This window comes from Portunus trituberculatus, chromosome 41 (assembly GCF_017591435.1).
Source record: "Portunus trituberculatus isolate SZX2019 chromosome 41, ASM1759143v1, whole genome shotgun sequence".
NCBI lineage: Eukaryota > Metazoa > Arthropoda > Malacostraca > Decapoda > Portunidae > Portunus > Portunus trituberculatus.
In genome coordinates, this window is record NC_059295.1 from 12,450,943 (window position 1) to 12,466,244 (window position 15,302).

The following is a 15,302-nucleotide window of genomic DNA, read 5'->3' on the forward strand; positions in this document are numbered from 1 at the left end:
GCATGTTGTATGTTTTCCCAAAAATCTTGTTAATGTGTTTCTCCGGTGACAAGGTGTTTTGCACGGTTACTCCTAAGTCTTTCTCCTCATTGGTCTCTTTAATTTTCTCATCACCCAGCCTGTAATCCCTGTTTGGTCTGTATCTACTTCTTCCCATTTTCATAACATGGGTCTTGTCTATATTAAATTCCATCTGCCACTCCTTACTCCACTCATATATTTTATCAAGATCTTCCTGTAACTTGTTACAATCTTCCACATTCTTTACTCTCCTCATAATTTTAGTATCGTCTGCGAACATGTTCATATAACTGTCAATTCCTACTGGCATATCATTAACATAAATCAAAAACATGATGGGACCCAGCACTGACCCTTGTGGAACTCCACTGGTTACCTTCTTCCACTCGGACTTCCTTCCTCTCACCACTGTTCTCATTTCTCTTCCCATTAAGTAATTTTCCATCCATTTTGCTAGTTTATCATTTACTCCTCCAATCATCTTTAGTTTCCACATCAGTCTATTGTGTGGTACTTTATCAAAGGCCTTTCTCAAGTCCAGGTAGATAGCATCCACCCATCCCTCTCTATGTTGTAGTATGTCAGTCACTCTTAAATAAAAACATAATAGATTGGATACACACGATCTTCCTTTTCTGAAACCAAACTGCCTTTCACTCAGAATGTTTTCACTTTCTAGATACTCACTCCACTTAGCTTTAATTACTTCTTCACATACCTTGCACAATATACTAGTCAACGATACTGGTCTATAATTTAGTGGCTCCATTCTACTACCATTCTTATATATAGGCACAATGTCAGCTCTTTTCCACTCTTTCGTGACTAATTCTGTTCGTATGGAGGTTTCCACAATATCAAATACGGGGTTCAACAATTGATCCTTTAACAACCTCCCAGACATGCCATCAGGCCCCATTGATTTATTAATATCCAGATTGCTTATAATTTTCCTTACATCTTCCTTAGTAACCATGATGTCCTGCATTTGCTTTATTTCCGTAGACCTTCCTCCCATAAAATGCTCCTCCTTTGTAAACACTTTGCAAAAGTTGTCGTTCAAAATTTCAGCTATATCTCCGGCATCTTCATATACTTCTTCCACATTTTTTACCTTTTCTATTGCCTCCCTTTTATTTAGTTTTCCATTTATGAATTTGTAAAACATTTTTGGGTCACTATCACAGTTTTCCACCACCCTCTGTTCATATTCCTTCTGTGCTGTTCTCCTTACTTCAACATATCTATTTCTTGCTGTTTTGTAGACTTCCCTTGATAATACATCACTGTTTTTCTTAAGTTTCTTCCATGCCTTTTCTTTGTTCTTTTTTGCTTCTTCACAATTTCTATAAAACCACTGTTTATTATTTAAAGTCCTCTTTCTGTGATATGGCACAAACTTTTTCACAGCAGAGTTATACAGATCCATAAATTTATTGTATTTCAATTGCATATTCCTTTCCTGGTATACCACAGACCAGTCAATTTCATTAAAGAACTCCCTTATATGGTTATAATTTGCCCTAGTATAATTGAATTTTTCCTCCTTGCGTTCCACAATCTTATTATTGCTTAATTCCGTATCCAGCTCAAAGCTTAGGACATCATGATCGCTTTTCCCCAAGGGACTTTCATGTTCAATTTCCTCTTTTAGAGAGATTCCCCTGGTAAATACCAAATCCAACCTTGCTGCAACATCTTGTCCCCTGCACCTTGTTGGTGATCTCACCCACTGTGTCATCAAGTTATTTGTTGCTACCTTTAACAATTCTTCTGCCCACTCACCACCGTTCACCACTTCATAGTCTTCCCACACTATTTCTTTGCAATTAAAGTCTCCAACTATCATCACTCTATCCTTTCTGATGAGTTCTTGCTTCATTCTGTCTAGAGTATTTCTCATCACCATTTGGTACTGTTCATATTCCCAAGCACTGGTTCTGGGTGGTATGTATACTGTTATAATATTAATGTCCCTCTTGCCATCTGTTATAAGCATACTTATCACTTCCTCATTTCTCTTACTATAGTTCACCTCCTTCACTATCAGATCTTCCTTAGTAAGAACCATTATACCACCACCTCCTTTATTTTTTCTATCATTTCTCCATACTTTGTAGTGTTTTACAACAAACCAGTCTAGCTTTATTTCGGGCCTTAGCTTTGTTTCCACTACACACATTATGTCAGGTTCGTTATTTCTTAGGTAATCCATACATTCTAGCCTCTTAGACAGAAATCCATCTATGTTCGTGTAAGTCACTTTTATTCCATTCCTAGTCTCATTCTTCCATGTAATGCCTATTCCGTCTGTTTTATCCACCACTTCTTTAGCCTCCCATTTCTCATCCTCCAAAAAAACTTGGTCTTTTCCTCCTCTGTTCTTTTGTCATTTCTCTCTTTCACTTCAGTTACAAGCTCCTTCATTTTCATTCGCTCATCTTTTGACATATTTCTTCTTATATAAATTGTTTTGGTTTCTTCAGAGTCCTTAAGTTTCCAAGCCCTCCTCAACAAGGCCTCTGCTGCCACCTGAGACTTTAATTTCAATTTTAATGATCTATTCTTGCTTTCCTCAAAAGCTCCCAATCTCACACTTTCTTCTACCTCAGCATATAGGTCCTCTTCTTCCACAGAGATCTTGTTCAGTAAAGACTTAATCATTGGCTTGGTAGCTGCGGTGGCAAGTGGACGTGTTGTGTGTGCGCTCCGTCTTTGGCTGTTGTTTTTATAGTTAGCGATTCTTGTGCTTGGTGTCTGTGTGTGGTGCTTTTGAGTGTTAGTGAAGTGAAAGTGTGTACTGCAAGTGAGTGAAATAGTGGTTAGAATCAGTGTTTGTGAGTTCAAAGTATTTTGGTAGAGCGAGAGACTCTTGTAACCTCAAGTTGATCTTGAAAGAGGATTAGTTGACCTCACTTAGGCCCCCCACCACGGTTCCCCACCCCAGTCACCAAGTATTTTTATTTGTTTGTGAGTTAACAGATTGTAAATTAGTATCGGTAGCTACTGAGGTATATCAGAGTGTGATTGAGTCTGAAAGAGAGTGTTGAGATGGGATTAGAGTTTGTTGTGTGTGAGATGTGTGGGCATGACAGGAAGGTCGTTGACTTTTCTGTGTATGGTGTGTAGGCTCAAGAGCGAGAATTTAGTTCTTTCTCTTGAGCACCGAGAATTGTGAGAGGAAATGAGAAAGCTAAGTGAGGGAAAAGTGCAACGAAATTCTCATCTTTGAGTTGAAGGAGGAGGTTAAGAGGCTTGGGAGGCACTGGAAAAATTAGGCAGATCAGTGTTAGGCCGAAGGTTGGACCTTCTGAGGGCGACATCTTGGCCTCTGTCAAAGAGCAGAGTAAGAGGGAGCAGGCGAGCCAGACTGGGAAAGATAGTAGTCAGGATGGGCAGAGATGGCAGGTTGCGAGGGAAGGAAAGCGGAGGCAGTTAGGGAGGATAGGACTAAACCTGTTGAGTGTGAAAATAGGTTCTTTGTTGGAGGGGAAAGAGGGAGAGTGAGAGTGGAGTGAATGAAGTGGTTGTGGTGAGTGAAAGGAGAAAGAAGGGGGTAGAGGAGAGGAGGAGGAGGGTTGTGCCTAGCATACCTCAGGTTTGTGTGGTGGGTGACTCTCAGGTTAGGTATTTAGATAGCACTTTCTGTAAAAGACAGGGATAGGAGGACGAACGTGTGTATGCCTGGTGCAGGTGTGAAGGCAGTGAGTGAGGAGGTGCAGAAGATTATAATGGAGAGGAGGGTGTAGTTTTTGCACGTAGGTGGGAACGATGTCAGAGCAGGTGGGTCGGAGGAGTTAGTGGCAAGATTTCAAATGTTAGGCAAGATAAGGGAGAGTGGTAGGAGGTGTGTAGTGTCAGGAATCTTGCCTCGTGTGTATGTTAGCAGGAATGGTTGTCTAGAGCCCTTGGTGTGAATGATCTAAAAGGGATGTGTAAGGATGTGGGTGTCAGCTTTGTGGATGTATGGGATAGGTTCTATGGGCGAAGGATTTGTATGCTAGGGATGGTGTGCATCTGAGTAGGAAGGGTGTGGATGTGCTGAGTGGATGTCTGGAGGAGGAGTTATGGAGTGTAGGGGTGAGGTAACAAATGCATTCCAGAAGAAAGATGTTAGACATAAATTAGATAGGATAAACAGAGATTGTGAAAAGATTAGGAAAGATTTCCAGGTGCAAATAGGAGAGAATAAGATTAGGATTCCAAATAAGGAGACAGCATCTAGGAAGGTAGCAGGACTTAAATGTTTTTATGTAAATGCCAGGAGTCTTAGGAACAAGAAGGATGAGTTATCTAATTATATAGTTGAGGAGGACTTAGATGTTGTATGTGTCACAGAGGCATGGGTAAATGAGGAAAAGTTTAGGAAAATAGGAAAGAATATGAAGTAGATGGATACATTATGTATTTACACCAGAGAATTGGTAGGATAGGTGGAGGAGTAGTTATTTATGTAAAAAATCCTTCATTTCCAGTCAGGTTAATGGTATTAAGGTAGATAACAGAGTAGAGTCCTTATGGCTGGATGTTAGAGTAAACAAAAGTAAGGTTATTAGAGTAGGAGCTTTCTATAGACCACCTAACCAGTCAGCAGATGTAGACAACCTTATGGTAGATGAGATAAATAGGGGGTGTACTAGTCAGACAATTATCTTAGGGGATTTTAATCTTAAGTCAGTAAACTGGGAGAGGATGGTAGGAGATGCTAGTGAAAATAGGTTTATGGAAAGTTTTCAGGATAACTATTTAGTGCAGATGGTAGATAAACCTACTAGGGGGAGGAAGGTTTTAGACATAGTACTAACAAATATTGAGCATTGTTTAAAGGAAGTTGAGGTAGGAGAGACTAGCAAACAGTGACCATCATATAATTAGATTTATCATTAATTCCAGTAGGGATAATATAGTGAATAAGACTAGAGTCCCAAACTATCAGAAAGGCAATTATGGTAGGTTACGTCAGTTAATAGGAGAGGTAAACTGGGAAGATAGTTTTGGAAATAAAACTGCACAGATGTGGGATATTTTTAAGGTTGTAGTAAAGGGTATAGTGATGCAGTGTATCCCTTACAAAGATATAAGGCAGAGAAACAGGAAGCCATTATGGTGGACTCATGAGATAGGTAGCCAGATCAGAGAGAAGAAGAGGGCATATAGAGAGTTGCAGAAAAGTGGGGAAGATGTAGATTTGATTAGGTACAGGCAGGTCAGAGATGATTTGAGTAAGGTTATAGAAAAAGTAAAAGGCAGGCAGAGATAAAACTAGCTAGAGCTGGGAGTAAAGATCCCAAAAAATTATATAGTTATTACAAGGTCAGTGATAAAAGAAATAAGGATAGGATTGGACCACTCAGAAAAGATGGTGTAGTAGTGGATCAAAATGAAGACATAGTAGAATTATTGAATGAACAATTTTCTTCAGTATTTACTAGGAAAAGAATAGGAAATCCTGTTACAAACAGTGCGACGAGTAGTTTAAGAGCTTTAGAAAATATTGATATAAAACCAGGAATTATTAGGAAATTTATTCTTGAACTAGACAATAGGAAAGCTAGTGGTCCTGATGAGCTACATGCCAGAGTTCTTAGGGAGGGTGTAGACAGTATTTCTGAAGCACTTAAGTTAATCTTTGAAAGATCACTTAGGTTTGCTGAGATACCTCAGGACTGGAAGTTAGCTAATGTTACTCCAATATTTAAAAAAGGTAGGAAGGATGATGCGAATAATTATAGACCGATCAGTTTAACTAGTATAGTATGTAAGATACTAGAGAAAATCATTAAGGGTAGTATTTGGGAGCATTTAAATGAGAATAGATTAATTAGAGATACCCAACATGGCTTTAGATCAGGGAGGTCCTGTCTTATAAATTTGCTCGATATCTTAGAATATATTACCAAGGAGTTAGATGATGGAAATAGCATAGATGTTATATATCTAGATTTTAGCAAGGCGTTTGATAAGGTACCACATAGGAGGCTAGTGTACAAATTGAGACTACATGGGATAGGGGTAGGTTAGTTGATTGGATTAGTGAATGGCTTTCTGATAGGAAACAGAGAGTAGTATTAAATGGGGCAATGTCTGAGTGGAAGGAAGTGGTTAGTGGGTACCCCAAGGATCAGTGCTAGGACCTCTTCTTTTCTTGGTGTACATTAACGATTTAGATATAGGAATTAGTAGCAAAGTATCAAAGTTTGCAGATGATACTAAGATAGCATGTGCAGTACAGGGTGAAAAGGACAATTACAGAATACAACGAGACCTGGACAGGCTGATAGCATGGGCAGACAGGTGGCAGATGGAGTTTAATTCTAAAAGTGTCAGGTTATGCATTTAGGTAAAGACAACACAAACTTTAGCTATGAGATGGAAGGATGTTGGCTAGAGGCAGTAGAGGAAGGAAAGGATTTAGGAGTAGTGATAGACAGGACTATGAAATTTTCAAAGCAATGTTTAGAAGCAAGAAATAGGGCAAATAGGATCCTGGGTTTTATAAATAGAAATGTTAGTTATAAAAGTAAGGAAGTGGTGTGTAGCTTATATAATTCCTATGTTAGGCCCCCATTTAGAGTATTGCATACAGGCCTGGTCACCCCACTATAGGCAGGATATCAACATGTTAGAAGCAGTTCAGAGAAGAGCAACTAGGATGATACCAGCATTAAAGCGCCTGGAGTATAGAGAGAGATTAAAGGAATTAAACATGTTTTCATTTGAGAGGAGATGTATAAGAGGATATGATAGAGTTATTTAAAATGTTCTCAGATACAAACTACATAGATGTGAGATCTTTCTTTACCTTAGAGGAGGGAAGTAGGACTAGAAATCATGGCAGGAAGATTAGAAAGCAAGGCTGCAGGTTAGATATAAGAAAATATTTCTTTAGTCATAGGGTGGTAGACTTCTGGAATGCATTGCCAGAGAGGGTTGTAAATAGCACTAGTTTGACAATGTTTAAAAACAGACTAGATAAGCACTTAAATTTATTAGATTTATAATTATGTATAGCACTGCATGATAGTTTTTATAAGAAATTTACTATAGTTAAACAAGACATGATCCCCATGTATGGGGACCACAAATTGTAGAGGATTTCACTGCAGGACTTAGCCCTGTTAATGGGCCAAATATTTAGAATTAGTATATAATGTATTGTGTACTTGTAAGTGTATCTTTAAGTACTGATGACGAGGTCGCTGTGCGACTGATACAGGATAACCTAGATGGGCCCTGGCGGCCCTTTGTTATCCTATTATTTATGTTATTATGTTATTGTCATTTTCCTTATCCCTCCTGTCCTGCCAGTTCCTGTTAGTTTCCTCCCGCAATCCTATTATGATCAGACATTTTTTCTTTTCAGCAATATCTCTCACCACATACTCATTTTCCTTTAGTGCCTTTACCATTTCCCTCTGCATAATCCCTTTATTTTCCTCTTCCTGCTTTTTTACTATCTCCCTAAACGACCTTTGTACCTCCAGATGTTCATGGTTCACTTCTTTCATCCTGGTATCAATTAGATTAAGGCATTCCTCCTTCCTCAAGTCCCCTTCGGATATTTTTATCTCCATTTCCATGAGTTTAGCCTTCATCTCCTCACATTGTTTCCTTAGTTGTTGGTTTTCTTTCTCCATCTCTACTTTTTCCTTCAATAGCTCTTTATTCGCTAACGTTAACAAATAGATCTCTTTTTTGAATGAATCATTCTCGGCTAGAACTCTATCCAGTTTTTCTTCTATTGACAAAATGTTTAGGAACTTACTTTCCAGTGCCTGGATTCTTGCATCCATATCAAGTTTCTCCAGTCCTTTTCTAGTAATAAAACCTTCAAAGTCTCTTGTTTGTCTAGACGCCATTTTTGCTATCGTCAGCTGATTACGGCCAAAACAATCACTGCCCACACTCTCCTCTCAGGGATCACTCTCCATATCCCTCACTTTCAACACATCTTGTATATTACACTAGTTAGTGATACCGGTCTGTAATTTAAAGGTTCTTCCTTCCTTCCGCTCTTATATATGGGAACCACCTCAGCTCTTTTCCATTCTACTGGCACTGTTCCATTTTCTATTGAGCATTTTGTGATGTTGTATATAGGACTTGCTAGTTCTTCCCTACATTCTTTCAGTATTCTGCCTGAGACTTCATCCAGTTCCTTCATTAACTCTTTTATTTCAAGCTTGATTACTTTAATCTCTTTCATATAGATTGTCTCTCTATTACTCTGTGGCCTCTCGAATTTGGATTCCTTAGTAAAGACCTCCTGGAATTTTTTATTTAATAGTTCTGCCATACTTTTTGGGTCCTCCACCATCCCGTTCTCTCCTTTTAACCTTTCTATTGTTTCTTTTTTGCCTAATTTTTCCATTTATGAATCTATAGAACAATTTTGGTTGCACCTTACATTTTTCGACAATGTCTTTTTCGAAGTTCTTTTCCTCTTCCTTCCTCACCTTAACATATTCATTTCTTGCTGCTTTGAAGTTTTCCTTATTTGCTGGATTCCCTATTTCTCCTCCACCTTTTCCATGCTCCATCTCTTTTCTCCTTTGCCTTGGCACACCTTGCATTAAACCAATCTTTCTTTCCTTCTTCTTTAGGTCTATATTTTGGGACATATTCCCTGACTCCTGTTTTGTATATTTTCAAAAATAAGTTATATTTGTCTTGCATTGTCTCTTGAGTTTTCCATCTCCTCCCAGTCTACGTTTTTAAAATAGTTCTTGAGATTCTCAGTATCAGCCTTTCTGTAATTTAATCGGTCTCCTTTGTATGAATCGTCTCTATCTTCCTTTCCCTCTTCTATATCTATATCTAATATTGCATGGCACTCTTTCCCAATGGGCACTTATATCTTATATCGTCATTCATTTGTATACCCCTTGTAAAAACTAGGTCCAATCTCGCTCGTCGTTTTCTCTGAATCTTGTGCATTCCTTTACTCTCTGGTCCATCATATTGTCTATCATTAGGTTCAAGAATCTTTCTCCCCAGGCTTCTTCCCCCATACCACTTTCATAATTTTCCCAGTCCACTTTTTTACAGTTGAAATCTCCTACTAATATCACTTTTCTCTTTTCTTTAACGATTCTCATTAGACTCCTTATTGTGTCATCTATCATGTCTTTATATTCTTGATTGGTCCATGAATTTGTTTTTGGTGGCACATATGTTACAATGATTGTTATCTCTTTTTTATTAATATGCATCTTAATATACAATACTTCTGCTTTTCCTTCCCCACATTCCATTTCATTTATCACTATTTCTTTCCTTAACATAATCATGACTCCTCCTCCTCCTTAACCCATTCTATCTCTTCTCCATACATTATACCTATTGTTCAAGTCTATTTTGATTGCCTTATTTAGTTCTGTTTCAGCCAGGCATACAATATCTGGATTTTCTTTCCTTATGTAATCTCTTAATTCTAATTTACTTGATGAAACCCCGTCTATGTTCGTATACATCATTTTTAGTCTTTTGCCTTTATCATTTGTAGTAAACTTGTTCCACTTTTTTCTCTTCCTTCTCGTTTATATACCATTTCCTTATCCTGTCTCCTAGAATTCTCCAAAAAAATGCCTTCTTCTCCTCTTCTGACCTTTCATTATTCTTTTCCCTTACTTCTGCTGCCAGTTCATTGTATCTCTTCCTTTCTTCCTCATTTCTATTTTTCTTTATATAGATATCCTTGCAGCCTTCTGTTTCTCTAAGTTTTGTTGTTCTATATAATATTTCTTCTGTTGCTGCTTGTGATTTTAGTAGTATTTTAATTGGTCTCGTTTTTCCTTCTTGATATGGTCCCATTCTGTTTATTTCTTTTACTTCCTCTTCCAAGTTCTGCCTATCTTCATCGTTTAGATTCTTCAGTAGGTCTTTGACTGATTTCATTTCTTCTTTTTCTCTTTTTGGTCTATATTTTATATATATTTTTTTTTTATTCCAAATACAACTACACTCTTCTTTTTTTCTGCAATTTCTCTAACTAGATTTTCTTTTGTCTTGAGGACTCCTATCATTTTGCATGTCATATTTTCTTCTTTTTCTTTAAGTTGTTCTTGAATCACCTCCTGAAAATCAGCCTTTTCTTTCTTATCTTGGACTCTCCATGCTTGTACTTCTTTTTTAATGACGTTCTGTACTCTTTCGTCTTCCTTGTTTACTAGATCTTTCAGCTTCTCTTTTTCTTTCTCGGCTTTACCGAGTCCTTCTTCCGTCTGCTTTTTGTAGTTAGCTACTTCCTTTTTTAGTTCTTCGTTTTCCGCTCTTAGTCTAGCTTCATTTTCTTCCACTTTTTTTTATCCTTTCTCTCAGTTTTATAAACTCTTTATCCTGTTCTTCATTCTCTTTCATTTCCATCTTCTCCTTTATCAGTTTATCTAGTTTATATTCAATATTTGACACTCTTTTTAGTAGTGAAGTAGTCGTCATATCGAAACCTTCGAATACACGCTCACCCACATCAGCATAGTCATCATCAGCTTTCCTACCTTCTCCAATCTCACGTCTGCATTTTGATGGTATCTCTTTTTTGCTCATCCTTCCTTAATAATTGATTACATGAAGAAAAATGAGACCACACTACCTGCCCAGGCCACTGTAAAAACTGTACAACCGGTATGTAGTGAAGATCAGCTGTTTGTCGGAACGGCCCCAGTGCGTCCTTCCTCTACCGTGTCTCACATGTTTCAATGTTTGATCTGCTGCAGTCTCTGACGAGACAGCCAGACGTTACCCTACGGAACGAGCTCAGAGCTCATTATTTCCGATCTTCGGATAGGCCTGAGACCAGGCACCTACCACACACTGGGACAACAAGGTCACAACTCCTCGATTTACATCCCGTACCTACTCACTGCTAGGTGAACAGGGGCTACACGTGAAAGGAGACACACACAAATATCTCCACCCGGCCGGGGAATCGATCCCCGGTCCTCTGGCTTGTGAAGCCAGCACTCTAACCACTGAGCTACCGGGTGTGTGTGTGTATTTACCTATTTGTGTATTACAGGGCCCGAGCTAAGCTCTCTGTGTCCTGTCTCCTTGTCCATTCCTGTCATATCTCTCTTTCATCTGATTGACACACACCGCGTCAACGACATGACTGCTCAGTTTATTCCACTTATCAATGCTACAATGCGGGAAACTGTATTTTCTCACGTCATTTAGACAGATGTCCTTTATTAGCTTTTTTCCATGTCCTCGGAGATGATTACTTGTGGTCACCTTTATCAACTCTCTATCCAGTATGTCAATCTTGTTCACCAATTTATACATAGTTATCGTATCTCCTCTTGTTCTTCTCTCTTCTAATGTGGTCAGCCCCAGCTTCCTGTCTTTCCTCATAGTCTAACTCCCTGAGTCCTGGTACCATCCTTGTTGCCAGCCTTTGTATCCTTTCTATCTACCTTCACATTTTTCTTCATATGCGGTGACCAGACACATGCTGCATATTCTAGCTGGGGTCTTATTAAGGTACATAATATCTTCATCATTCCTTCATCTAGGTAGGTGGAATGCAAGGCCAATATTTTGAAGCATGTTGTATGTTTTCCCAAAAATCTTGTTAATGTGTTTCTCCAGTGACAAAGTGTTTTGCACGGTTACTCCTAAGTCTTTCTCCTCATTGGTCTCTTTAATTTTCTCATCACCCAGTCTGTAATCCCAGTTTGGTCTGTATCTACTTCTTCCCATTTTCATAACATGGGTCTTGTCTATATTAAATTCCATCTGCCACTCTTTACTCCACTCATATATTTTATCAAGATCTTCCTGTAACTTGTTACAATCTTCCACATTCGTTACTCTCCTCATAATTTTAGTATCGTCCGCAAACATGTTCATATAACTGTCAATTCCTACTGGCATATCATTAACATAAATCAAAAACATGATGGGACCCAGCATTGACTCTTGTGGAACTCCACTGATTACCTTCTTCCACTCGGACTTCCTTCCTCTCACCACTGTTCTCATTTCTCTTCCCATTAAGTAATTTTCCATCCATTTTGCTAGTATCATTTACTCCTCCAGTCATCTTTAGTTTCCACATCAGTCTATTGTGTGGTACTTTATCAAAGGCCTTTCTCAAGTCCAGGTAGATAGCATCCTTCCATCCCTCTCTATGTTGGAGTATGTCAGTCACTCTTGAATAAAAACATAATAAATTGGATACACACGATCTTCCTTTTCTGAAACTAAACTGCCTTTCACTCAGAATGTTTTCACTTTCTAGATACTCACTCCACTTAGCTTTAATTACTTCTTCACATACCTTGCACAATATACTAGTCAACGATACTGGTCTATAATTTAGTGGTTCCATTCTACTACCATTCTTATATATAGGCACAATGTCAGCTCTTTTCCACTCTTTCGGGACTAATCCTGTTCGTATGGAGGTATCCACAATATCAAATATGGGGTTCAACAATTGGTCCTTACATTCTTTTAGCAACCTCCCAGATATGCCATCAGGCCCCATTGATTTATTAATATCCAGATTGCTTATATGTGTGTGTGTGTGTGTGTGTGTGTGTGTGTGTGTGTGTGTGTGTGTGTGTGTTCCTTGTCTTTTCATGCACCTTTATGATATACATATGTTGTGTACCCCCAGAGATACGGACACTCCTGTTTGGACAACATTGCTCTACATAATTCTATCACAACAATAAATGCACAGGGCAGGTGACTAATGATTACCTTCTCTCTCATCTCTCTTTTCTTTCTAGCAACCTTTTCCTGTGGTGTGAGGGTCTTTGAAGGAAGCTCCAGTGTAGCAGCAAAGGGCCCATCTGCTGTGGGCACAGGGCTGCGGCGTGATGACCCTCCTCCTGATGACACTGAGGACAGATATCACTTGGACAATAATTTTTGGTCATCACGAATCTTAGAATCTATTTAACAAATCATTAGACATTTCCTTTTTATGCATATTACCAACATAACTAAACAAGTACTCTGAAACAGTTATCACTAAAATATAGGCAATTACTGTAACTAATAAGCAGTGGCAGCTCATGTATAGGCACTGTGGAATTACAGCACTCCCTATTTCCACTTGATATTTTTGATAATATTCAATATGATGATTTTTTTTTTCTTAATAATTCTTCTTCTTTATACTTGTACAATGTCAGAAGTTATCTCTCAATAAGAAAAAAAAAAAAAAAAAAAAATTTTTGTATTGAACTGCACACATCACAGTTCCAGATGCATGGAGTTTGGCTGCTTTGCACATGTGCACATATGGGGCTGGTTACAGGACTGTGAGGGAGAGGGAGCACTGTCCTTCCCGCAGTGCCGACCTTGGTGCATTGGTGGAAGGTAGTATTTATTTTTTACTTTGAGTGTTTTGTGCTTAAAAACAGTGTACCTAGGAGAAAATTATTCATCTTTTCGCACAAATTAAAACAAGATGATTGAATTTAACTTTTGAATGAATGGCTCAAGACTGAACTGTGACTGTTAGATTATAGTAATCAAAAAATGTCTGATTTTTTTTTCTTTTAGGATCAAGTTTCTGAATAAATTTTCTTATAACTGTGTGTTTCCTTTTACAAAATATTAAAGAAAGACCTAAACAATTTTTTGAAGCAGCAGCTCCCCCTAATTTTAACTAAGAATCACAACTACTAATAAGTAAATTACATTAATTTAATCCATAAACAGCTGTAAGTTTCTAAATAAAACTATGATTCCTTCACTTGTACAACTATGCTTACTTATTTTTCTATGGTTTTCTGAAATTCAATTATCAAATTAGCAAATGGTAATAACCTGAACGAGAATCATCCAAGTCTGTGTTATCATCGAGATCATCAGCAGTGAGAAAGCTGTAACTGCCCTGGTCACCTGTCCCACCACCCTCCACTCCCATCAGCACCAGCTCTATCAGCTCCAGCACTGCATCCTCCACCACACGACTCCGGCTGTTGAGCTCCTGATGGAAAGGAATGAAAATAAGAATTGCATAGAAAAAACTTCAGCTTATGGGTGACAAGTGTTACTATAAGATACTAAGAGAGGTTAGATGTTGAATTATTAATTCCTACACGATCGAATCCTCTACAAAGATCCTTTCTGGTAGTGTCAACCATTTTCTTTTTTATAGTGCATTAGAACCTCAGCTACCAAATGTCTCCCTTTCCAAACAAATCAAAAAAATTTGAACTCATTATTGATTCGGTTGCTGCACCATAATTCAGTTTTGGAACAAAGTTGTTGATTAAAAATATGAAAAGACAAAACAAAAGTAGCTATTCATTACTAACTTATAGTTTCTAATAATGTTTCCTTCATTCTATACATTTGGAAGAGAGGTAGGGAATATAAGATAAGTAATTCAATCCTTGAGATATTGAAGTTAAATGTGGTCCTGCTGAAGAGACTTGACATACACAAATAAAGTTCAGTGCTCAGGAGTCATTTTAAACTATGGTGGCTCTCTTGATGACACCCCAACCCCATCTCTACTGCACAACTGTGCTTTCCTAGTAGTGTTTTTGCCAGCAACAACATATTTAAGTGTTATGATCACCTTCATTTTGGTGGTACGTGGGTTGCTCCTCGCTGTGTCACTCTGTAGGGTTTCCCTCACAAGATTGGTGACAAAGAGAATACCTATACAGTCAAACCAGTATCTTCCGATGAGTTCTGTGCCACTAAGATCATATAACACATCCTTTATAGATATATAATTTTTCAGTTGATATTGTTTTGTAATCATCTTAGCAGTGGGAGTTTCTGTCATAAGTCACTGACACAAGATGAACAGGTGTCTAAGAATGGATTTATCCATTTTGCATTTGAAGTTTTCAGTTTCTGAACAACATTCAGGAACTAATTAATTTAAGAACTGAGGTTTCACTCTACTTGACCTTGAAACAATTAAATTAATATCTAATAGTTTGATTCATAAATCTCTGCAAAGTAGATCTTCAGGGCTCTGTCTCATTAAAACAAACAGCCATGCTACTAATGGAGTGTCTGTTTTTGGCACGTCATATGCTATTATGCTGAAAACTTGTCATTGTAGACAGCTGAAAGAGGTATTTCTTTAGTATATATAAAGAAACATTCATTATTACCCACCTGAGCAGCTTGGCAGCAGGTGAGCCAAGTGTTATGAACAAACAGATCCAGTGTCCAGGGTGATGTGTCAGGCAGCACATAAAGCCTTACACTAGACATGGCTGCCAGAACACCCTCCATGCGGTGGTGGAAGATGTCATTCACTCTGTTGAGTATGTATGTAGACTTAAGGTAATATTGGT

General features: G+C 38.1%; 1 protein-coding gene across 1 annotated transcript in view; it reads right to left on the reverse strand.

Moving 5' to 3' along the window:
• The window catches only part of LOC123516667 (dynein axonemal heavy chain 5-like), a gene marked incomplete at its 5' end in the record, with an annotated part of 331,873 nt that overhangs the window by 285,505 nt on the left and 31,066 nt on the right, over nt 1–15,302 (reverse strand). The window contains 3 exons of the mRNA XM_045276268.1: nt 12,730–12,869; nt 13,807–13,969; nt 15,121–15,265. Coding sequence (XP_045132203.1) covers nt 12,730–12,869; nt 13,807–13,969; nt 15,121–15,265 — 448 coding nt within the window. The remainder of the gene's footprint in view (nt 1–12,729; nt 12,870–13,806; nt 13,970–15,120; nt 15,266–15,302) is intronic.